The sequence below is a fragment of the Melospiza melodia genome, chromosome 4, assembly GCF_035770615.1.
Source record: "Melospiza melodia melodia isolate bMelMel2 chromosome 4, bMelMel2.pri, whole genome shotgun sequence".
NCBI lineage: Eukaryota > Metazoa > Chordata > Aves > Passeriformes > Passerellidae > Melospiza > Melospiza melodia.
This window is the reverse complement of record NC_086197.1, coordinates 60,240,634-60,265,412: the sequence shown is the minus strand read 5'-3', so window position 1 is coordinate 60,265,412 and position 24,779 is coordinate 60,240,634. Positions and strand designations below refer to the sequence as shown.

Below are 24,779 nucleotides of genomic sequence, written 5' to 3'. Positions count from 1 at the left end.
ATTAAAAGGGCCTTGTTCTGCGGTTTCCTTCTCTTCTTCTATATGCACGAATGTATTGTTTCTTCCAATTCCAAAGTTCTTTGACAAGTGCTGAAATTACTTAGGGACTTGCCGAAAAATAATCTTGATAACTATGGCAACAGTAATCCCATTACTTTCTCTGTAAGTCTTCTGTGTTTAAATTACCTGTAAGTGTTAGGAAAGGCAGAAATAGCTTTTTGCTTTCTTGTATAAGCCTTTTACATAGGTCTTAGATTGTGCATTTGTTAGTGTCTAGCTCTGGTAATAGTGCCCCTCAAGACCAAGTACACTAATTACATCTTGGTTTTTCAACTTCAGCATGCTTTTGTTAAATATGATCAGATATTGGGTAAGTTTTGTCTGTGAATCTTCAGAGCTCTAGGTTGAAGAAGTATATAGAATGTCTATGTCTTGTTACTGTTTTCATGCCAACTGGTTCCTCCTGGTAGGGTTATGAATTATTTGTGCAATCATCATTCCTAGTATTTCTTGTACTAAATAGTATGCTGCCTACTTAAAATTGCAAACTCTCCCATTTATGTACATACAGACAAACACTATTTTTGTGTGTTGTCTTTAACTCATAGGTTCATTCTGGGACAGTTGTCATGTCAGCAGCATCATCTGGGATACACATATCCACACAAGCCTGGAGGTCTTCAGCTTCATCACTGTCTTGCATTACTGCCTGTGGGTTAATTATGAACTCTTTCCACACACGGCTGGAAAATACCAGAATTTGGGAAATACTGGAATTTGGGATCTAATAACTTTGATTAATTATTCCTGGAGCATCAAAGCATGCCTGTTCTTGGTGGGAAGAGGAAGGTGGTAAGAGATTCTGTACTTCGAGGCATTAATTACCCTTCTGATTTGGCACCAGCTAGCATTTGTATACCTCTCAGATACATACCAATAAACAAAATCCTTTTCTCCTGTTCTGTGCTGTAAGTGTAGCTTTTTGCTTTTATTATTGCTCAGTTTCTGTTGACTCTACAAGCTGTTGCCGCAACCCTTTTTCTTCTCATGGAGTTCTCACTATTTAGTTACTCAGACTCCTAATTTAATCTTGTGCATAAAGAAAGCATTTATATCATCATGTTAAAAATGAAGAGCTACTCTCTGAATGGATTAGGTCCTGTGCTTGTTGAGTAAACTAATACAGGAGCAGGATATAAAATCCTATACCCCTTACATGAATGTTCTCTTTACATAAATGCCCCCTTACATGAATTCTTAAGAGCCTCCTTTCTCCTTACCTGATTCCAGTCATGCCTGTACCACAACTTTTGAGCCTTTTCTCCATTCTAGATAGATTTTTCTTTCTCAGTTGGCTCTTTTCCTGTTCATAACCATTTTATATATCAGTCAACATTTTAACATATAGTTGATTTAATTCTGGCATGCAAAGCATATTGGTCATTGTCATGGTTTGACCCGGAAACAGGATTTCTGGGATGCTGTGGATAGGGCCAATGAGTGCTCAGATTTGAATATTGCCATCTGGCCCAACCACTGGGCATTGGATCCACCTCTGAGAACACAGGGTAAAAGCAGGGCTCTCCCCCTGGCAGTTTCTCTTTGGATTTCCGGCAGGAAGGAGTTGGGTCTCTCCCCCGGCCCAGTTGCTGGCTGGACAGGGGCAGGGGAAAAGCCATGCGGCCCGGCCCGGGAGAGGTAGGCCTGGCCCCCCCCCCCTCCAAGGGTGGAAGGAAGAAGTAAAGAAATGCCGGGAAGCAATGTGCAGCCCGTTCCCCCCCCTTGGAGACAGACAGAGAGAGAGAGTGCAGCCTGTGTTTGTGGCCATTACCTTGAAATGTAGTAAACATGTGCTGGCAGCAGGCAGCCCGGCTGAGGAGATGGGGGTGTGCAGCCAGGAGTCCAGCCGTTTGGAGTTTTTAACCCTTCTTGGACAATGAAAACTTCACAGAACATTAACCCTTCCTAGACGAGTGATGAAGGTCTGGACCAGAGAGAGAGAGTGAGTGAGAGATGTTGGAAGAATGGAGAAGATGGAGTGGCATTTTATGCTGGACTCTTTTGTGTAGCCATGGACAGAGCCATGTTTCCGTGTGATACAGAGACTGAGTCCAGGGGGAGAAATGTCCCAGAGCCAAAGAAGATTCAGTGTGGGTACCCCTCGGCCCCAGGGGGTATATAAAATATGGGGGCCACAGATGACCCAAAGGTGAGATACTGTGCTCTTCTGGAACTGGACAAAGCATCCTTAAAAAAAGATAACCCTGGAAGCAGCCCTGATTCCTGTTCGGTGGTGAGAGCACCGGAACAAGGACGGAAAAGGCCACCACGACACACGGAAGGACTCCCTCTCCTCTTGAGGAACTGAAAGTTGAGCATTCTAAAGGGTTGTGCTGGACCCAGAACTGGTGATTTTGGAAGACGTATTGTATTGGGAATTTAGCGGGGAGGAGGAGGAGAGTGTTTTTGTGAGGTTTTCATTTTCCTTGTGTTTTCTTTTCTTTTGTGTGTAGTTTAGTAATTGTTTTTGTAGTTTAGTTAATAAATTTTTCTTTTTTTCAAGTGGGAGCCTGCTTTGTTTATTCCTGGTCAAAATCTCACAGCAGACACCAGAGAAAGTGTATTTTCATGGGGGCATTTGGCCTTGTGCCAGTGTCAAAACTTTGACAGTCATGCATACCAGAGAAAAGCTTAATGCAATTTCTGTGAGTAAAATGAGTGTCATTGTATTGCATCTTCAACAATCTGAAAGCAAAGTTATTAATTGGATCTTTCTCTAGGATTGCATGTTCTGCCTTCATAAGGATATTTGGAGTGAGTACCTTATTACTTCATGTTCTTTCTTGCCACCTTCTGAGTCCAGTGGCATCACAAGGTATAAAAAAAAGTCAGTGACACATAGAATATATAAAGTATGAAGAGCTGTCTGCTTTGCCTCACCATGAGGTACTGCTGTGAGTTATTTACATGGTTATTAGGAAATGACATTGAAATGGGATACTGTGTTTAAGTTTTTGGATATTATTTCTTCCTTGTGGGAAGAAATACCAAATGATCCTGAAGTAACCTTCTACAAAAGTGTTCATCTTTCTTTTGCAGGGTGACATTCAAGCTTGCTGAGATGATCTTTTATCTCTTCCAGGATGTTATATATCAAATGCAAATTCTAATGTAGTGTTACAGTTACTGCTTTTTTCTTACATCATTGCAGCTGACACCCACTGATTCTTGACCACAGTTGATGGGCTTACTCCTCATACTATGCTTTACAGATTTCCTCATCTTGGTTTTAAAGAAAGGGCTTTCTCCAGATGGAATCCTTATCCTATCCTATCCTTGTATAAGCAGCATTACAAACTTACCAGTGTTTTTTGCCTTGCCTTGGAGTTGTAGGGATGTATAAGGCTTTGATGATTTTTTCCCATCCATAGGATCTATTATGTTATTTGTAATATTCCTTCCCCTATAGCAAACTTGCAGTTGCTCTGAAAACTTTCTTAACCCATCAGCTCTTAGGTGTAAAAAGATGCCTGAGGTTTTGTTCAGCATTTCTGTGGTATAACCACTGGGATGAGAGACAGTGAAAGGACAGCCATGCTGGTTCTGTTTTGTTTAATACACCTGTGATGTCAAGGAACCTGTTGATAACCTTTGCCAGGCTCTGTCAAGCTGAATATGCACAGAGCCATGAGAGGGAAGCTTGACTGGGGGAATCCTAACAGTGTGATAGGACCTCTTTCCACTCCATTTTACCATCCTGTCTCCAGAAAGAAAAATGGCATCAGAGAGGCCTTGTTTCAAACTCCTCTTTGGCCCTCTGCTCTTACAGTTTTTGAACACCTTGACCCTCAAGCCTCTCTTTTACCTTGATAGTCATATGCAGTAATTTTCTTGGTTTCTCCTACCTGTCCCAGGTAGGAAATCCAGTCAGGACAGTAGTCTAGGAAAGGATAAGTGGAAAATGAGCATTTAATCTCAGTGTTTTCAGTGGCTGCCTTCTTAGGCATAGGTTTTCCTACTCAGTTTGATTTTTTTCATTTGACTGGAGGTAGCTAATAAAAATTCTGTCTTTTAACATCACAGTCATAACTATTTTGATGCAAAGTGATAATACAATATGTGTGTGAACAAAGTGCATTTGCCACATCTGGAACACCAAAATTAATTACCTCATGTGTAGAGGCAGAGGACAGTCACTCCAAACAATGTATGATTTAGGATTAAGATATGGGAAATGTGCTATTACAAAGTTTTCCCCAACCATCTCAGATTTATAAAATAAATATTGGTATCTGCAGACAAATGCCAGAGAGCATGTAGCAATTTGACAGAACTGCAACCAATTCTACACTTGTTTTTGTCTACAAGTTATGAGGAAGTGATGAAAGCTGTTCTCAGCTTTGAGTGGGTCACCCTACTTTGGTAGCTTGAATTCACATTGTATATACATACCTAAGTAGTTTATTTCCTATGGAAAAGAATATATTTTAGTAACTGAAATGAGGCTGTTCAAGAGAATTGATGTTTCTGGCAGACCATGGTCCTCTCACCTTGTGGTATACTAAGGCTGGCTGGTGACCCTTTGACCATGGGAAGAAAAGCAGCTGAATCTGTTGCTATTCCTGGTGTTTTCTAATGGGGAAATCTGCAATAAGTGAATGATATTCAGTACTGAAGAAAGGTAAATGGCTTTTCTTTAGAATTGTTTTGCACCACTTACCCACTTACTTTTTTCCCTCTGTACAAGTTGGGTGTTTTGCTTTAGGCAGCGCCCTGGTGGGCATAGTCTTGCACTGGAACAAACAGGACATAGCAGCTGGAGTTTTTTCCTGATACAGAAAGTGTGTGTCTGTTACATTTATACTGTAAAATGCACCAGAATTTAATTTCAGGATAGTTTTCTTCATGACTAAATCCAGAGGAAAAGCTGAAGTTTGCCTGTTGTCTGCAGCTGTTTTGTAGAGTTAAAATTAATCTTCAAAGCTCAATAATTGGTGTAGTTTCATTACAAAGTCTTGAAATGGAACTTTAAAGGATCTTTCTTGTTTGAAGATAAAGCCAGTCATAACTCTTCTGCAAGTTGAAGATTTGAGTTTTGGGTTGTTTTTATTGCTATTTTTTTTTTCTGAGCACAAATGAACCATTTCAAAGGAAGATTAAGGAAAAGGTGTTCTTGATATACAATGTTCCTATTTTCTTTTGTACCGTAAGCAATATGAACCACAGGTAGAAAATACCTGTTTATCAAAGTTTTTTTTGGTAAATAAACACATTTCTATGAATTAGGCAAGGCTGTCTTTTTGTTGTCCCTTTGTTTTTACACAATATGATTTTCTGCTTTTGTTCTTACTGTGGATGAAAACCTAAATTGTAATCTGTAAAGGAAAATAGTGAAGGACCTTTGGTTGGTGACATGAAAAATCTTTTAATCTGCTAATAATTTATTTAAATTGTTGTAAAGAATCTTGCCTAGTGAGTAGAAGTCACTGCAGCATCTGCTGGCTTTTATTATGTATATCTTAAAATGAAGGTGCTAGTTTGCAGGTCTGCTCTGTGGCCTGGCCAAAGGAACATACATGGGAAATCTGAACTTTAGACCGGTTAGTGTTAGGTAAAATCTCAGAGTAGAAATGTCTCACATTCCCATCAAGCACTGGGACTAGAGAAGGAGCTCTTGTTAAGGAACATAGCTGTCAGGCATCTTAAAGGCTAGCAATGATGTATTTTTTTGTCAGGTACATAAATATAACCTTGAAAGCTTTGATCTTGAGTAAGCTCTTTATTGTTAGGCTTTGAAGCTTTTACAGTAGTTTGTGTTTAAAACTCATAAATGAAAATACAGCTGACTGCTGTAATACTGAAGGTCCTTGGGACCCAGGGGCCCTGAAGCATGATGTTTCAGAGGGTGTGCTTTCTAAAGATTTGAATTTTTCTTGCAAAGCACCTCTTGCTGCTGCAGAGGAGTTTTAACACCAGTGTGAACCCAGGTATTCATTACTTACCACCGAATCTTTGCTAACTGCAGCACAGGTTTTTAAAGCTTTCAGAAGATTGTGATCAACACCTTGTATTGCATTTGGAAAAGAGGAAACTAGTGTGACATACACATTGTCATTCTGCTGAGCTCATGGTTTCAGTAGCTGCTTAAACCGCCACTTTCTTTACTCAACCTATTTTGATTTGTCTGTATGATATTGCACATTATCTGAAGTTTTTGTCTTTTCCCCTTCTTCTGGGACTGAGATAAGATTTGCAGCTGGTAATGTCTGGTTGTCATGTTCTGTCTTGAATTGGTTACTAAAACTGACAGTGCATAATTGACTTTTCAGGAATAGTTGCTCTTTTAAAGGGTTTCAGTTTGCTCTTTCAACAAGTATCATTGCTGCTTTATGCTATTTTTTCAGAATTTCTGATGCAACTGATTTATGACAGATTAATTTTCCAAACTAATCTGTAGTTTGTGTGGCTCTTAATCTTTATCCAGGACACAATGACTATCCATAAAAATTGTTTGAAAAAGGAATTTCCGCTTTTAAGTCAACAGCAAAAAATGATGTAAAAAAGTTCATTGTTTGCTCTTTTCCCACGGGTGGGTGGGATGGGTTGCAGTCACACATGCCATCTTATTGTTCTCCTCCTAAAAATATTACCAAAGAAAATGGGGTTTAAATGATTGTTCACATGACAGTTGTGCCTGCAGAAGAGAGATTTAAATGGGGAACTCTGGTCCCAATCTGGACCATGACTAAATTTTGTCTAGGTGCCAAACCAGGATCTCAAAAATCTGCTCTGTGCTGAGGCCGTGCATAAGACCAGTTGCCTTTCTGCCTGGCATGTCCTGGAGGGTTGTTTGGAGCAATGCATGGTTTAGTTTCTAACTCTTGAGGGTTAACATTTTCAAGTCACCTCTGCCTTTTTTCTTGGTGGAGAATGTAGGGCATTTTCTTCACAAAAATCAGAGGCAGCCAAGGTGTTTGGCAAAATGATGCCAGGAGCTGGGATTTAGGCAGAGCAACCAAAAGTGTTTTTCCTATGGAGGAAGAGCTGCTGGTGCTGGGTCAGTAGCAAAGGTGAGGGTGGGATGTGGACAACACTTTCCCGAACCTGTTAGCTCCCTCTTCAGACTGCAATCCTGCTGCCCCAATTCATTCATCCCTTCCTTGACATGCAGATTTCCATTTGTTTGTGGTAAATGAGCAAGATTTGTGTTCTTTAAAGGATCTGGTAGCACTGTGCATTCCTACTTCTTGGCTCTCTCACCCAGGCTTAACTGTGCCTTTTACATCCTGTCTTGCAGGTCACAAGCCATCTCCTGACGTGCTGTTGTTGAGTTGTCTCTGAACCCTCTTTGTGGTCTCATCTACATTTTGATTTATGTTTTAGCTTGATCCAGTGCATTTACCCAAGTACCATAAATCTCACACTTGTAAAGACTGATTGTCACAGTCTGAGGACACTACAACTCCCTTCTCCTTTAAGACTGATAAATTTAGTCCCTGCCCTTATATCACTGTATATGGTCTCTCCAAAGACTTCCTCCTCAAGCATCAAAAAACTACCCTAAGAGCCTTTTGATTACACTTTCAGTAAATGGCATTTTCAAACCACTCCCAGATGTGCCATCCATCCAAATATCAGGCTGATTAGTTTAAAGCTTCTTGAGAAACATGAAAGAATCCCCGGATTACTGAGTTATGAATAAAACTTCACTAAGGAAAAACTCCTTCCCTGCCTTCTTAGGGCTAACAGTTGCATTTTAACTGTGGCTCTTAAGAAACCTTGTTTTAGTATTTAAAAGAAAAAAGAAAAGAGGAAAAAGAGGAAGAAAAATCACTTTGTGTGTTGGTGCCCCCTTGGTATCAGTTTAAGCTGTGTTGGTGCAGGACATAACTCAGCAGAGCATTAACTGGGTGGGAGGTTGTTTCTTTTAATCATTCACATTTGTTGCCTTTTCACTCTCACTATATATTGCCTTTGTAATGGATTTAAAGATCACTCTGAGTAGCGTGCCAAGGTGTTGAAACAACTCCCTCCACCTATTGCACCAGTGACTCCTGTATATTTCAAACCTACATTTATAGCTCTGATTTTCTGTATCTGTCTGACTGGTGCATGCATCTGAGCCTTGCTGTCTCCGTTCATTTCTGTCATCCTTTCAAGTACTGTGCAGCTCCTTTTCACTTCTAACCTTACTGAGTCATCCTGGAGAGCTGTGTTCTGTGTCTGTGGGAGTGTGTACATATATATACATGTGTGTGTGTGTTTATACAAACATAAGTATATAGAGAGTATATGTACTGTAAGTAAAGAAGTGGTTACTGTTCGCCACGGTGTGCCTGCATTTTTCTTGAACTGGTGTGCTCATAATGCCCAGGGCTTTTAAATTACCCACTTTTCTCTGGGGATTATCAGCAGTCCCATTTTAGGTGAGTGCTCTGATTGAGCCTGAATACATTTATTTGGCTGTTGTTTGCTTGGTCACAATGCTCCTGTCTTGAAATAATTTTCCCTTTACACCAAACTGTAAATTTTGTCTGTGTGCTGCCTATTTTTTTTCTTTTTTTTTTTGTGTTGAGATTCACTGAATGGTGCCTAAACCAGGAAAGCAGAATGACTTGGGAATCTTATTCGCAGTTCTAACACTGATTTAAAGCATTGCCTTGGGCAAGTTACTGCTGGTCTGCTTTCTCTTACATTCACTGGAGGCAATGATATTCATTTATGCATCTCCTGGAGCTGCTTAGCTGGGCTGTGAATGCACAAGGTGGATGAACCCACAGGACCCATGGTGGCTAGCTAGAGTGGCTGTCATAGAGTGCTTCTTAATCACTTTCCATATATTTTATTGTCCCCCTCCCAGACCAGGTGGATTTGAAAGTTATAGTTCTGAGAAACTGGATTTCTTAGCTCATGCTATATGGCTTTTTTCCTCCTTCTTTTTTTTTTTTTTTTTTTTTAATCAGTATCTAATTTAATAAAGGATTCAATCAGCTGGTGTATGTACTTAGGAAAGTGGAATAAGGCAGAGGCTTCCAGAGAGATGCCAGGCAAATGAGCCAGCTTTAGGAGAGAGAAAGAATGAGAGAGCTGTAAAATAAAAGATATCTTAGCAGTTAACATACAGCTACCATCATAGACAAACAGTCTGCTTCCTTTCTTTGTCATGCTAGAATGTGATGGTGTTTCAGACCCCATTACTTCTTTACTCCAATGGAGGATTAATGCTTTGTCACAGGTGACCGGTTTGATGACATCTGTTTTACTCAGATTAAGGAAAAAAAAAAAATCCACCTGCTTCTCCTTTTATTGGGGGACTGCAAAGGGTTAAGGACTTTGAATGCAGACATATATGGTGCTGTATTGATATTATGTACTTTGTAATAGAAAACAGAACTTTCCAGGTCAAATATCAATAACATTCTATAAGCCTTTCTAGGAAAATATAATTAAAACCATTCAAAGCTGTTTCCCATAACTGAATTTACTGTGTTTTATTGATTTCAGTCCCACATCTACAATGGGATATTATTATTGACTTTGAGCTCTGCCTTTTTAAAAAATAAAGAAAACACAAAATCAGGTGGTAGTATTCCTTTTATTAGAAATCTTGTCCTCCTTTCTCCCTGAAGCAGGTATCATATTGAATTGTTTGAACAAGAAAATGGTGGGGTAGGTCTTCAGCAAGTTTAAATTGTCTTAGTCCCACTGAAAGCAGCTAAACAAGTGGGCCATCAACTGAGAATCTGTCTAGGTTCTGCATTTAAGCCATTTATTCCTTTGCACCCAAGGCCATCAGTTACAGCACTATCTCTGGCTTTATTGCCAAGCTTTATTGACTTGTTTTCATATTCTATACTGTAAATAGGATTTAGACTAGGAAGCCACTAAATTGCTTAATATTTCAGACAGAATGAATTTGCTTTTGTAATTCTGTCACTCCCTGTCCTTAAAGCAAATATTTTGTCATGTCATCCACATTTAAATTGGAAGTATATTCCTCCAAGCATATTATTTGCAAAATAAATATATTTTGTATATTTGTTAAGTTTTAAAAATCTATTTATTAGCACAGCCTCTTTATAAAAAGAAAAGCATAATAGTCTAAAAATTTGAATGTTTATATAAAATAGCTAATACTGTACCATATTCATTAATCATATTTATTTTGAAGAGTTTTACCAAATATTTAGTATGTCTGTGTTTTTACATAAATCTGTCAGTGGAATATTTTTTAGCTATAAATATTAAAAATATGGAACTGTTTCCGCAAACATTACAAAAGCCTAAGAAAAATGCTTTCTGAGAATAGTTTTATTGTTGTTGGTTGTGGGTAGCTTGGCACTTAGGTTAATCACAAAATATCTGATCAATATTTAAGATTTTTTAAGAAATCAGATGTATGCAGATGTCTAAAATAGATTTGTGTGCACATCTACCCACATATATATCTATATAAAGAAGTGCATGTAGAAACTTACAAAGAGTTTAAAATAATTAATTTCCATAAAGTTCAATATGCTTGTGTAATATTGGTCTGATTTTCCTGAAATCCAAAGTTCCCAGAAGTTTATAGGGATTGCATTCTAGAAGAGAGGGAAGAATTCAGACAGTTTCCTTTCTATTTGAATTGCGACTCAGAGTACCTAGATTTAACATTAACTTCCTTTAAAAACGTTCAGACATGGATATTTATTGGTTGTGACAGCCTGGCATATTTTTAGTCCATTAATGGCTTTTTCTAATGCAGTTGGGACTTAGTTGTTATAATAAGGAGCACCCCTCATATCCCAAGGCAGACAGTGGCAGCACTTAGAAATATCTGATGGTCAGTGGTAAATGTATTCTGAAGGAGATGAAGTGAAAGAAAATAAGTCTGAAAGTGTTAAGAGCTGAACAGGCATACTGTGTATTGAACAACAAAAATTAGTGTTTTTTTCTCCTTCAGCAAGTATTTAGTTACTTTATTATAAACTTTATATATACATGTGCAGCTGGGAGACAGAAAGACTTCTGTATGAACCATAATTATTCCTTCTGCTCTCAAAATTACTATAATTCTGTGCCTGAGTTTTAAAATTACATTCAAAAGATAATATGAGCTATTGTCCTTGTTGCTGTTTGATTTGAATACTCAAATAGGAATTCATTTTGGTGAATAGTATCTTAATTTATTTTTCAGGTCATTTTAAGTCACCTGCAAATTGCAGGCAAGTCTGAGCAATAATTTTTGTATTTCATTTTTTGAAAAAGATCTTAGTATTTCAGTTGAAAATGCTGAAACTTTTTCACTTGAATTATTTGTTTAATATTGTAATAACTGTGTGTTTGGTTGTCTGTGTTTTCTGCTCATGATATTAGAAACTACATTAGTATGTAAGAAGAACCAGAATAAATAATTTAAAAATCTGTAGAGTTCTTGCGTCATTTTCCTTAGTTAGTCCATGTCATTTATATTTTCTTCCTGTCTAGTTTAAAAATGGCTCGGCAGTTTGATTTTAGGTTGATGCATGTCCTTTTTTAAAAAAGGTAGTGGTGGTAGAGTATTTGTCAAGAGGAATGTATAGGATTTTTGTGGACTGTCCTGTTGTTCTCTTACCTTTAAACAAAACTGCTTATAAACACTCCAGAGCAGACTGGGCAGTGGATATAGATTTTCAGTCACACAGCTCCCTGTTTTTCAAATCTGTGCTGTCCTGTGCCATCTCAAGAAGGATTAATGTTTATGGGCATTATGGTATCATTTAATGTTCTTCATTAAAAGCTCAGTGTTTTAGCGTACAGGTGGCATCAGGATGATGAAGCCAAAGAGATGCATATTATCAAGAGACAACAGGAAAAACAATCTGATCCTGACCTGCATCACTTGTTTTCACTGCAGCTTCCCTTTGTCCCCCATTTTTCACACAGCCCATGAATACTTAGAAAAAGACATAACTAAATCAAATTTTTACACACATATGTAAATTTGGCAGAGTCAATTACTTGCCTAGGCCTGCCACTTTTATATTTTTAGCTCTGATCATGCTTGCCATGTGAGAAGCATCACTGCAGTATGCAGAGAAATTGTAATTGCAGTAACATATGCAATGGAATATTTTTTACAGCTTAAATTGATTATTCTCTTTATCTTTAGAATTATTGTGAAATGCTACGATTTTATTATCAGGCCTCTTGAGGTAGTTAGAATATTGTGTAATACTTCTATGAGTTCAGAAACCAGACTTTACTGTATAAGAGCGGTTAACGCATATGGATACACCCCCAAAGTTTCCAGTAACAATTACATTCCAAGAAAGGTGCTAAATATATTGCTACCAAGAATCTCCTGGATTTTTCCTCCCTCAATCTTTGATGTCATTTTGGAGAGCCAAGAATTTTCACTTCACCTACTTAAAACTTTTAAACGTGAAATAAAAATTCGCTTTAGATTTTTATCCTATCCAGGAAGCCTGATCCCGTAGCTATCACCTGGCAGAAATTCCCGCTGTATGAAATGCAAGTCTTCCTTGTCAGGGCTGCAGGCACAGGGCTGCAGTTACAGTCAGCCGTTTGTGGGGAAATTACTCCGAGTCCACACGAGGCTGCTGATGTTGTTATTCTAGCTGAAAACTTCACTACAAAGGCACAAACCCTTGAAAATAAAATTTGCAAGATTCCTTGTTCACATTTTATAATTCAGAGATGTAAACTAGTTGGTAACGTTAGGATTACTGTTTGTTTTAATTTAGAGATATGTTAACCTTCTAAGGTTGGGGATTTTGTTGGGAAACAAGTTCTTAACGTCATTTTTTTATATGCCCAAAGCAAAAGCTGTAAATGGATTTAAAATCGTAACATACTTCTCTAGATCAGCGTTATACTTACTACATGGTTTCTACCCACATTACTTTACAAAGTGAGAGCAGATGATAATTGGGGTAGTTTGCAGGCAATAACAACCTGCATTTTCTCACAGGAGCCGTACTAACAGTGTGACATAAGGAAGGTAAAAGCAAATTGAATTAGAAAAACAGCAAACATTGTGTTTTATAACCCAAAATAAAATTCTTCAGCAGCAACTAGTCCTGTAATGTAATCCAATCTGTTTTAATACTGAGATTTTTCCAAGAAAGCAGGAAACAGTAAAGGGTAAGGCTTTCAAACCTCTGCTGTTTCGTTTACAGATCCCTTGTGTTAATTTAATGCTTCTAGGGAACTGGGGCTCTTTCTTTTTTCTCAGAATCCCTTCTCTAGGAAATACTGAGTGGTGTGGTGCTGAGAAACAGTCATGGTTTACAACAGATAAGCCAAAGGACCTGGCTTCAAATTCCACACTTCTCTGAGAAAACAAAACACTCCAATGCATGCTTCTCTCTAAAACGGACGATTTCTTGCTAACAGGCTACAGAAAATTTACCTTAGAAGGACCTTAGCAGACAACTTGCTGGGCCTTGACATTTTTCCCCTTCTCCTGTCCCTCCAGTGCATGCACCAGCATCTAGCAGTTCTGTGTAGTCAGGCTTTTTAAGCATAAAAGATAAATATTTACAGCTATTACTTTTGGAGCATTACCCTGAAAGTTTTACTGGCACAAAATTCACAGTCCTGCTGGTGTGACTCTGCCAACTGCAACCCAGCAAATGCAGCATTCCCTTCCCACACCCTGCCAGTGCGTTTTCCCCATGCTTAAAACACCCCCTCTCTTTCCCCAAACCAGAGATACCCACCTGGATAACTGGATTTTGAAGCTAAAACTGATTTTGTCTGGAAAAACCAGAATGAGTTGCTTGCAAAAGCCCGGCCTGGCTGATGTCAGCCGTGTGTGTTAGCAGCCCAGCTGCTGCAGCTTTCGGAGATGCCTGGGCAATGCGTGTTTTGGCTTCTCGCCGTTCGTTTCCCTTATTTTGCTGGTTCAAAAGAAGGGCTCACAGTGTGATTTCTGAAATTACAACAACCCTGGCTTCTGGGGTTTTGCTGTCAGTGGGGTTTGGGGTGTGAGTTAGGAGCTTTGAGTGAGGCTGTGGGGTGCCCCATGGAGGGTGTCAGTAAGCAGCTCCCACTGCCAGGCCCACCTGTGCTTGGGGAAGAGCAGCTGCCACGAGCAAGCAGGAGGAGACATCTGGAAAGGGACCATCACTAGGGCCACGTCTGTGGGACCACTCCTGGTCCTCAGAAGGGCAGGAAGAGCAAGATGTGGGGAGAAGGAATAATGGAGGTACAGCAGAAAGGAGCAGCTGCCTCCCCCAGCTGCCTGTGCTGCTTGTCCTCCAGCAGACTGAGGGTCATGGAAAACAAGGGAAATTGAGGCTAGGAAGGGGGAGAAGTTAATCTCCTCCTCCACCCATCCCCCACTAATATCTGAATCAGTAGAATTTTGAGTTAATTGGCAGTGAAATTAATTATGTAAAATTCCTAGCATTGGGACTGTTTTGCTTGCCAAGAGGAAGAGCAAAGCAAAGATTAACAGGATGCTTTATAACCAGGAGGCTCTTCTGTTTTTTTGTCTGTAATTTGCCTGGCATGGCATGACATTCTCAGGTATTTTGTTCTTGTGGTACAGAATGCCCTGATAGACTAATACTTTTCCTATGGTCATTGATTTTTTCATTACTATGAAAAGGCAGAGAGAATATTCAAGGCTGAGCTGTATCTTCTCCCAGGCCCAGGGTAGGCCAAAAAGATCTCAGATTGACATGGTGGGAGCAGACTGAAGAGAAGAACGTTGCCCTTTATCATAGATTCTTGGTGCCAGTCCTACTGTTGATGCCATACAGCTTAGAAAAGGAAGTTTAGCAAGCAGTTGTAGGTGTGCCAGCAAGAATCCTATTGCAAGCTAGGGCAGGTGCAGCTTCCCTAAAGTCATGTTCATGGTTTAGGCTTATGGCTGTGAAATTAAGTGGTAGTTCATGGGATTAGCAGCAGAGTGGGATGTTGTGGCACTCCAGAGATGTCCCAAAATCAAGCAAATATTTTGAGAATCTTCTTCAGCTTACCCCCATATAAGCAGAGGGAGAGAAGTCTCAATGCTGCAGTAGATAAAACACTGCCCTGATTTTCTTCCTTAACCTTTCCTGAGTTTTGATGTAGGAGGGAGAGCTCTGCATCCTTTTCATCAGCAGGTTCAGTTTACACTTGCAATCTTCATTATGTGAGCTAATATTGAGGAACACCAGAAGAGAAAAAAACCCAAGGAAATTCCAGTCTTAGGGGGTATAACATGCTGAATACTGTACTGATGCAATTTGTAGCAGTTTTAGAGCTTAAATTGCCTATTGCAAAAGAGCTTGAATCCTGCTAAGAATTCTTGATAATGTAAAAATATCACCCCTAGCAATTATGGAAACAAACTTTGAAAAACAAATTAGCTAGTCAAAAATTTGTAAGATGAACTTCCTCTTCTCCCTCTGCTATTTCCAGATTTTTATTTTGTTTTGTCATTTTGTGTGTAAACCCCTTGGGGTCGGCAGTATTTTGTGAAGTTATCACTGATTTCTGCTAAACCATGTGTTGACTCTGAAAAAGCATATTGTGTGTCTATTTTTTGTGTGTGTGAACAGACTTTGAGAAAATACAAACATAAAAATCATAGAATAACCATGGGCTTGGAAGGGACCTTAAAGATCATCTCATTCCAGCCCTCCTGCCATGGGGACTCGTGGGGTACCTTTCACTAAACCAAGTTGTTCAGAGCAGCGTACAATCTGGCCTTGAACACTTCCAGGGATGGGGCATCCACAGCTTTTCTGGGCAACTGGTTCCAGTGCCTCACTACCCTCTGAGGAAAGAATTTCTTCCTAATAAATAAATGTTAGGAAGAGTGTTTGCACGCAAACATCTTCTTAAACCTAAATCTGCCCTCTTCCAGTGTAAAGCCTTTCCCCCTTGTTCTGTCACTATGTGCTCTAGTCAAAAGTCCCTCTCCAGCTCTCTTGTAGCCCCTTTAGGTACTGGAAGGTGCTATAAGGTCTCCAGCAAGCCTTCTTTTCAGCAGACTGAACAGTTCCAACTCTTGCAGCCTGTCTTCATACAATTCCAGCCCTGTAGTGATCTTCATGGCTCTTCTGTGGACTCATTCCAGGAGATCTAAGGATGGTCATATGAAGGCAGACCATCTGTCTCAGCAACTTGTTTCCAGTTAGGATTGTAGCCCAATGGCTGAGGGAAAGCTGCTAGAAGACCTGTCCATAGCAGTAGGTATCTGCCATGCCTTTCCTGGAGGCTGGAACTTGGAAGCTTCATGAGCTGCAGTTTGTATCTTGGTGTTGCATGGCCTTTCATGATTTTTTCCCTCCTTTAATTTGAGAACATGCTTGTTGGAATCTGGTGCCTGGAGATTGTGATAGATTTAACTTTTGATCTGCTTTCCCATTGAGTTGCGTTTGATGCACTTCTGTTTCCCAAACATGGTTGACTTAAAGGAGAGAGATTGGTATGCTCTCACCAAGGCTGCTGCCTGTGGTGGCCATGTAATAAAACCGTCAGCCTTCAAAGGCAAATTCCAGTTGTATAAAGAGCTGTATGCAGGAAGACGCTTTCTCTTTAATCTTCATCTCCTCTTCATTCATCAGCATTCTTCCCAGGTTCAGGAGACCTATGTGAACTTTTTTTGCTTTTAGGATTGGATCTGTAAAGTCAGGAATGCTTCTGATGAAGAATAATGGCACATGATTAGCTGAAGCTGTCAGTTTGGTGTTATTTACAGAAAGCCTTGCACAAAGACCTGAAGCATTTCCTTTGGCCTGTGTGCAATGCATGACAAACCACCTTCACATGCAAAAAGGCAGTGTCTATCTGTCTGTCTCCCTTGTATAAAACAGTCCCCAGCAGTGTTACCGTGAGTGGCTGCTTTCTGATTTGCACACTGTAAGCATTGTTTGTTTCTTTTCTTTTCTGGACGGGATTAATCTGCTCCGTTCACGTAGCCATTGAGCAGTAACCCAAAACAATGTGTGCCCTGATGTGAGTGTTGTGTAACGTGGGCAGTCTTCCAGATCTATCCAAAGAGCTGCTTCATCTCTTCACTGGATTTTTTGGCAGAAGGAAGATAATAAAACTCTGCTCTCTGCATACCAGATAGGTACAATCTGTCCTGCATCATATTAAGTAGGGCTTATTAATGCATAGCTGCTGGGATTTTTAAGTGAAGATGAAAGTTTGTAGGTGTTCAATTCATAGGAGGTATAATGGGTTTCCTTATAGGTTGTGGAAATAATAATAAGCAAGAGAATTATGAAATTCCATGGCAAAATATGGACTAAAACAAGTCAACCTTTATGCAAATGTGAATTTGCAAGGATTACCTTGTTTTTTCACATAAACTTCTTCAGACCTGCAGCAAGGTTTTCTGCTTACACTGAAATCCTTGGAGTTCATCCCATTTCCTTTTGTTATGTTGGTGGGAGATACTGAAGTTGTATAAAACAAGCATTAAAAGAGACATCTTAAAATATAGAGTATATTCTATGAAAAGATATTAAAGATGTAGGTAATGTTTGTTTAATTTTTTACTTAAATCTAAAGAGTGTGACTGATCTGGACCTTTAAATGTGAAGACTGGAGTTATTAATATGAGAGTTTTGTGACTGACAGTGTGAGGAGTAGTTATAGTTGCACTGTCTTCCATTTACTTATTATTCATTTACAAGCCAGAGCTTTGATATTTCAGGTTGATATAGAAAGGTTGACTTCTGTCGTGGTTGGATTCCAAGTTGTAGTGTGATTTTACTTGTAAAAGCATTGCTCAGTCTGTTGCTAGAAGCCAGCACAGTGGGAATAAACCAGCAGAGCCAAAGTCATCCTGCATGATCGATTTGCTGGTCACAGTAACATGAGAAATGTAATATGAGAACCAGCCCTGGTGTTCTCAACAGTCACCATCTCCAGGTGTGGAGACCTTGATATATATCGGGCAAGGGAAAAGAAGATAATTATTTTACTTTTACAGCTAGCAAATTAAGCAGTAGAATGAATGGCTTCCCTAAAGTTTATGTCAGGTTCAGGAACTGAACTGTTAACTCCCAGTCCACTGTCCAAACCACAGATGGTTTTTCCTATCATCAATTTTACCAAAATACATAACTCCAGAATGCATGAATTTTGGGCTGTTGCAATAATCCTCATTTTTATAGTTATCACTGTTCCTAATGAATTTGCTGCAACTTATTTGAATGGGCTTTCAGTATGCTGGCTAGGATTCCAGGATACTTGTTGTTTGTACTTCATAAAAACACCATGTTGTCTTTCAACAGAAAGGTTTTTCTTTTAACAATCCTTTTAAGTGCATTTCATGAAATAACAAAGACAGCCATTAAAACACAGCACTGAATAGCTTCTGCCAAGTCTCAGTGAACATTTTTTTAAATTTAAATTAGGAATGGAAAACATTTCCTGATCCTAGCATTTGTTCTCTCACTATTCCAGGCAACCTCCTCCTGCTATGCCATTTGCAAAGTGATCAAAATCCTGTTAAGTTCTTTGTCTTCACTGCTGTCATTAAAATTATGTTCCAAAACCTCTGTGCAGTCAGGCTAGAAGCTTTCTTCTAATTTCAGACTGAATTTAATTGTGGCCTGTTTATATCCACTTGTTCTTAAGTTAACACTGTTGTTTGGCTCAAATAGCTGTTTTACTGCCTTTGCAAAATATTTATGGAAACAAACCTTGTAGCTCTCGTAGAAGTCTGCCTCTTCCAAAGTTAACCAAGGTTCCTCTTCTTGTCTAGGCAAAGCTTATCTGTTCTTTTGACCACCCTGGTAAGCTTGCTCTGCACCAATTTGAGACCAGTTTCCTTTAATGTGGGTAATGAAAACCTTTGCTCAGTGGTTGAGCTCAGCTCTTGACTTGTACAGCAAGAGCACTGCAGTGACCTTTGTCTAGCAGAAGCACACCTGATCCACTTCAGCAGTGTCATTGTCTTTTATGATTATATCAGGGTGATATAATGTCATGTAATATATATATATGATTTTATCTGTGCTATTTCTCTTTGCTATTTCCAGCTTATGGGTTTCCAGTTTATAGTATAAATTTGGCTTTCAGTCCTTCTGTTCTTGGTCTTGCTTTTTCAGTTATAGTTCTGTAACAATGCCTCAAGACCTCAGATAGTTCTTCCCATCTGATACCTCCTCAGGCCAGGTGAATATTTAATAAACTATTTTATTTTAGTTTATCAAAATTGCCCCTTTGAAGTCCTGAACTTTTATTACAAGGATTTTAATTATCCCTCTGTTTAGTGTAAAAAAACCCCCAAATAATGGTCTCACAACTCATTATTTTCTTAATCTAATTGTTTTACAGAAAACTTTGCTACTCCCAAAATCAACCTTAAGAAAACCCACTATCCTACTTGTTTAACTGTTTTTAATGAAGAACATAGAATCTCACACCCAGAGATAACTGGGCCTCTGCTGCTACTAGATCCATTTGTTTTGTTATTTCTAACTCATAATTTAAAATCTCGTTTCCTACTATGAATTGTCTTTTGAGTGTCAGGTAAAAATTTCTTTGGGGGAAAAGAGGAAGAGATATGTTTCAAAGGAACTGAGAATCTACTGCACAGTGTCTTCCTTCTAAAAGGATTTTGTATTATTTATGTTATTCCTTCTCGTCTCATTGCCATTATTCATGTTCAGTTCTTGTTCACCATTTTTAGTTTTTTTTTCAGCTTTCCCAAACATAGTTGTGCTCCAGTCCTGATTGCATTTTCTGTTGTTCCTGCAATATATTGCTTCACATTTAGGATCAGCAATTGAAATTCCATTTTTTTTTCTCTTCTCTATGACCTAAGTATTGGTACACAATCATTTCACTTGTTTCTCACTAACCACATCCACTTCCCGTACGGGATTAGGCATAATCCTGTGTTTCCTCTCAATTACTGCACTCTATAGTATCGAATCTGGGCTCTATAGTATTGAATCTGTTTTCTTTCTCATTCTTTTTTACTCACTAACATTCCTTTGCCCACTGCCATATCTTTTAAGGGCAGTGTTGTTCAAAAACCTACCTCCAAATTCCATATCCATTTGATATGCCATTCTTATTTACAGATCCAGTTAGATGACAGGTTTTCAGCTGTTAAGGACAGCCTCCCATCATGTGTAACTCCTTCCTTAGGTACAAATCCTTTGTCTTCCATCTTTTCTACTGTCAGTGGAGCATACTGCTTGCTCATGTTCCTTCTTTTCCCCCTTTTACCATTTTCCTCATGTTCCCCTTTCCCTCTGCTGCTCATTCTTTGCCTCCACGATCACCTTTATTTAGGAGATTTTTCATACAATCATGGAATCATTTAGGTTAGGAAAGACCCTTAAGATCACCAAGTCCAACCATTGACCCACTACCATCATGTTCACCACTAAACCATGTCCCTAAGCACCACATCTGCATGTGTTTTGAGTACTTCCTGGGGTGCTGATTCCACCTTTTCCCTGGGTAGCTTGTTCTGATGCTTGCCCACTCTTTCAGTGAAGAAATTTTTCCTAATATCCAATCCAAACCTCCACTGGTGCAACATGAGGCTGTTCTGTCTTATTCTTGTTACTTGGGAGAAGAGACCAACTCACACCTGTCTGCAACCTCCTTCAGGCAGTTGTAGAGAGTGATAAGTTCCCCTCTAAGCCCATTTTGCTCTGGGCTAAATAACCTCAGTTCCCTTAGCTGTTCCTCATAGGGCTTGTGACCCTTAACCTTCACTGCCCTTCTCTGGATGCTCCAGTGCCTCAATGTCTGTCCTACAGTGAGGGGCTCAGAACTGGATACAATACTTGAGGGTGACCTCACAAGTGCTGAGTACAGAGGGACAATCCCTGCCCTGCTCCTGCTGGCCACACTGTTGCTGACACAGGCTAGGATGCCCTTGGCTTTCTTGGCCACCAAGACACATGTTGGCTCATGTTCAGCTGCTGTTGGCCAGGACAATCAGGTCCTTTCCTTGTGAGCAGTTTCCCAGTGACTCTTCCCCCAGCCTGTAGTGCTGGATGGGGTTGTTGAGACCCAAGTGCAGCCTTGGTCTATTGATCCAGCCTGTCCAGATCCCTCTGCAGAGCCTTCCTGTCCTCCAGCAGATCAATACTCCTTCTAACTTGGTGTTGTTTGCAAACTTAACTGAGGATGCACTGTCCAGGTTAAATTCTAGGTGGGCTTTGACACTTGACACAGTTTCTCCCTGCATAACCTCACAGCATCCTTGTAATCCTCCTTAGTTGCTTACCCCTTCTTCCAAAGGTCATAAACTCTCCTTTTTTTTTTCTGAGTTCCAGCCAAAACTCTATTCAGCCTGGCCAGTCTTCTTCCCTGCCAGCCAGTTGCTGAATTGCTTACTAGAAAGATTTAACACTGGACAGTTGCACACAGCACAGTAAAAGTTGATAAATTTATACTGTTTGCTGTTGTATTAAAGGAACATCTGACTACAGTGCATACCAAAAACCCCCAGCATAGCAGCACTGCAGGAAAGCATTTTAGTGTTCGACTGCGTGTATTAACAAGCTGCAATTTCTAAGAATATGTTCCTGAAAAATGAAGATCCTTCTGTAAATTGACTTTTACTGTCTGAAGCCTTCAAAAAGTCTAAGTAATAGATGAGGGCAGCATATTCCTTTAATATGATTAATTCTGATATAGTTAATTCTCATTGGGCATTTGAGCCTGAAGGTGAAGGAAATGTTCAGAATTATTTCTTAACATTCATGCAAATATTTTACAGTAACTGGGAAATTATTAAAGGCTATTTGTTGATGGAGTCACAGAGCTTTAAATTTTTATTCTTTCTCAAGACTGAGAATTTTTTTTACTGTAGAATAGGAAAGTTTAAAGCTTTTGAATAATTAGTGGATGATCCTCCCTCCCTAGCAAAACTCACATTAAGAACATATTAAAGTATTGATGACCTGTTTCAGTTTGATAGTTGAGTGAGAGACCAAAATTTCTGTTACAATTGCAGGTGTTTCCTGCAGCTGAGTACAAAATTAAGTAAATTTTTATTAAGGTACAGTTGCAATTTGTTGAGCTTTTGCTGTTCCTAGTTTTTTTTCTTAGTTACTGTTTTCCAGGAATTCTGGAACTGAGAAATGTTCTACTTAGAATTTGAAAACATAAAGCCATCAATTCATTGAGTTTATTTTTAAGCATGGAAAGCAGTGAAACAGAGATTTCTAATTTTTTACTCTATGTATTATTTTCAAATTGTTTAATATGGTTTAATTATACTTCACGGGGCAAAAACCCCACAAACAGTAATTGCAGATTTGTTCTTACTACATTAAACAAACAAGCACTTCCCTCTGAAAGAGAGTGATTTTACTAACAAAAAAAAAAAAAAAGGAAGGGATAAGTAAATAATTAAAATTGCATTTTTTAAGATACAGAGATTAGGTAATAGCTTGTTGCCATTTGCTGTTCTTCTGTTAAACATACTGGCTTTTTCTTCTCACTGACTTCTATGAAAGTAGAATGTTCCTTCTGTCCTAATTTTTCTAATTACTTTCTGCATTAAGCAATCCAATCTTTCTCTCATTTTATACTCTTACCTTTCCAGATCTTTCCTTAGGTGTACTCTGTCTTTAGTCCTTTTGTGCAGTTTTCATATTCTCTCCACTCTCTTTGTTTTCTCTCAGGGCCTAGGTTCAGTGGTGCTCAGTATTCAGAGGAGACCATGGCAGTATTTTCCTTACGCTTGCACTTCCCTATCCTGCTCTTAATGAGGAAGTCAATCCCTCTGTCAGTCACTGGAGGCTGCAAGTACAGATTTTTTATTATTGCCAACTATTTTACAAATTATTTTAAATTAGGGAAGGAAACATTAGACTAGTAAATGTGAAACACAAGAAAATATCACATCAGCAGAATTCAAGCTTTTTTTTAGGAACTGAATTTCACTTGTTCTGTTATCTCAGAATGTGTGTCAGCTGCCAAACCTGTCTTGTTGAGTCCTAATACCCAGTGTAGCTCTCTTTCTCTTTTCAGGGTCACAATAATAACTCCTAGGAAAAGCTGAAATAAGAGGCCTATGAAACTAAATGTAGTTTGAGGTAAATAGTCTGGTTCCCACATGATGTAAAATGATACGGCTCTGTTAATCCTTCTTGGGATTACAATAGTTTCTGCCATCTGAGAGAAGGGAATAATGTCTTTGGTGGAAGACTCTGAGCTCAGCTTAATTGAGTGGTCAATCAAGAGTACAAGTGCACTCCTGGTAGTCAGCCAGTGCACAGCAACAAGTACTTCATTTATTATAGTCCAGGTTTATTTTATGAGGTAGAATTATTGATGTGGGCAAAGAGGGTCTTTTCCAACAGTGTCTAAGGAGAAAGCAGGTCCAAAGCAGACAAAGCTGATAGTGAAATCAGCTCTTCCATAGCTCTGCAGAATACTCATTATTTCCCTCTGCATCAAACCTGGCTCTTGGCAGCTTATCCAGCATGCACAGGTCACTGCTTTGAGCCTGTATCTTGCCTCCCTGAAACAGCCTTCAAAAAGCTAAGACTTGCTGCTTCCCAAAGCAATACCTTCCTGCTCCTTTTCCTGGCATGTATCCTGGGACACATTTCACACTTCTTCACTCAAGGCCCAATATCATAGGACACATTAGCTGTGTGCTTTTAGCCAAGCACATTGTAAGTAAGCAGTACATAATTCCTGCATTTCTGCAGAATACCTTCAGAACCAGACACAGGATCTACAACCCATTTGAAGATTTAATGCTTGTTCTTTTAGACTGATGGGCCAGAAAATTGATCTTTCTGCTGACTTCCTTTTCTGTTTCCTCACTTCACTTTTCCTGGGTCAAAGCTATTCCTTTTCTCCAGTGGTATTTCTTCAGTGCATTCTAATGATACAGAAAATATCCTTTTCGATAGCTGGTGTTTACTTTATGTCAACCACAGTAAATTAAATTTTAGTTTCAATGCTGAGAAAATGACATTGCTGACAATATGCATGCCTTTGCTTGTCATGGTGCCACTGGTAGTTGTGTGTAGAGACTGGCTTGGGTCCACCCTGTAGCATTTACAGGTGACAGGAGTAACATCCCTTTCTTCACTTCAGGTAACAGATAACTTGAGTGAAGCCCTGTAATTGTAAGGTGTTTTTTCTTCCAAACCTGCAATTTCTCCCTTTTGAGGAACAACTGAGTTGGATTTTACTGCAGACTTAGTTTTAATAGAGATATCAATCGTGATTTTGCTTTTTTCTTCAGGTTCCCTTTGAGAACTAGACTTCTAGTATTTGACATTAATTATTTAAACCTTAAGAGTTTTTTCACATACCATGATTTTATTTGGCAGAGTTCTCTGGCTGGCTGAAATGTGTAAAAATAGCAAGAAAAAACCCACCAGAACCCAAGATCCCTCTAGAAAAATTCTCTGCCTGTGCTGCTGAAGTCAGGCAGTTATGGTAAATGCCTGTGCTGTCTTGGAAAGCAAATTTTCATTGGAATGATTTATTGGTAGATAATTGAAATTATGAAAGAGTATTTGCCCTGATGATAAAACATGTTTTAAATGTCAGGCAATCGCACAACATCTTTCTTGAAAGGAGGGGCATGCTGAATCCCTGAAGCTGTACCACTCCAAAAGTGCCTCATGCAGGACTCGGTGCTTGCTGTGGTTGCCACAGCCCTGCTGGACTCACAAATACATCAGGAAAAGGCAGCAAATTCTACCCTTATATGTCCCTGCTTTTGCTGGCACATACTGTACTGTCTCATGCTTGTCATCCTCTTTTCCCTCTGAAGCCTCTTTTTCTTGGAACACACCACAGCTTTTTCTCCTATTCAGCTGTGCTGACCACAAAGGTGGGTA

The 24,779-nt window shown here is 39.3% G+C and overlaps 1 protein-coding gene across 4 annotated transcripts in view; it reads left to right on the top strand.

Moving 5' to 3' along the window:
- The window catches only part of CRADD (CASP2 and RIPK1 domain containing adaptor with death domain), a 77,659-nt gene that overhangs the window by 15,998 nt on the left and 36,882 nt on the right, over positions 1–24,779 (top strand). For 2 of the 4 annotated variants that reach the window (XM_063154902.1, XM_063154901.1), the window contains exon 3: positions 609–2,562. The exons of the other annotated variants lie outside the window; for them this stretch is intronic. In XM_063154902.1, the coding sequence (XP_063010972.1) occupies positions 609–856 (248 nt within the window). In that variant the 3' untranslated portion in view covers positions 857–2,562. Of the gene's footprint in view, positions 1–608; positions 2,563–24,779 lie in introns of those variants that run through there. 4 annotated transcript variants of the gene reach the window in all.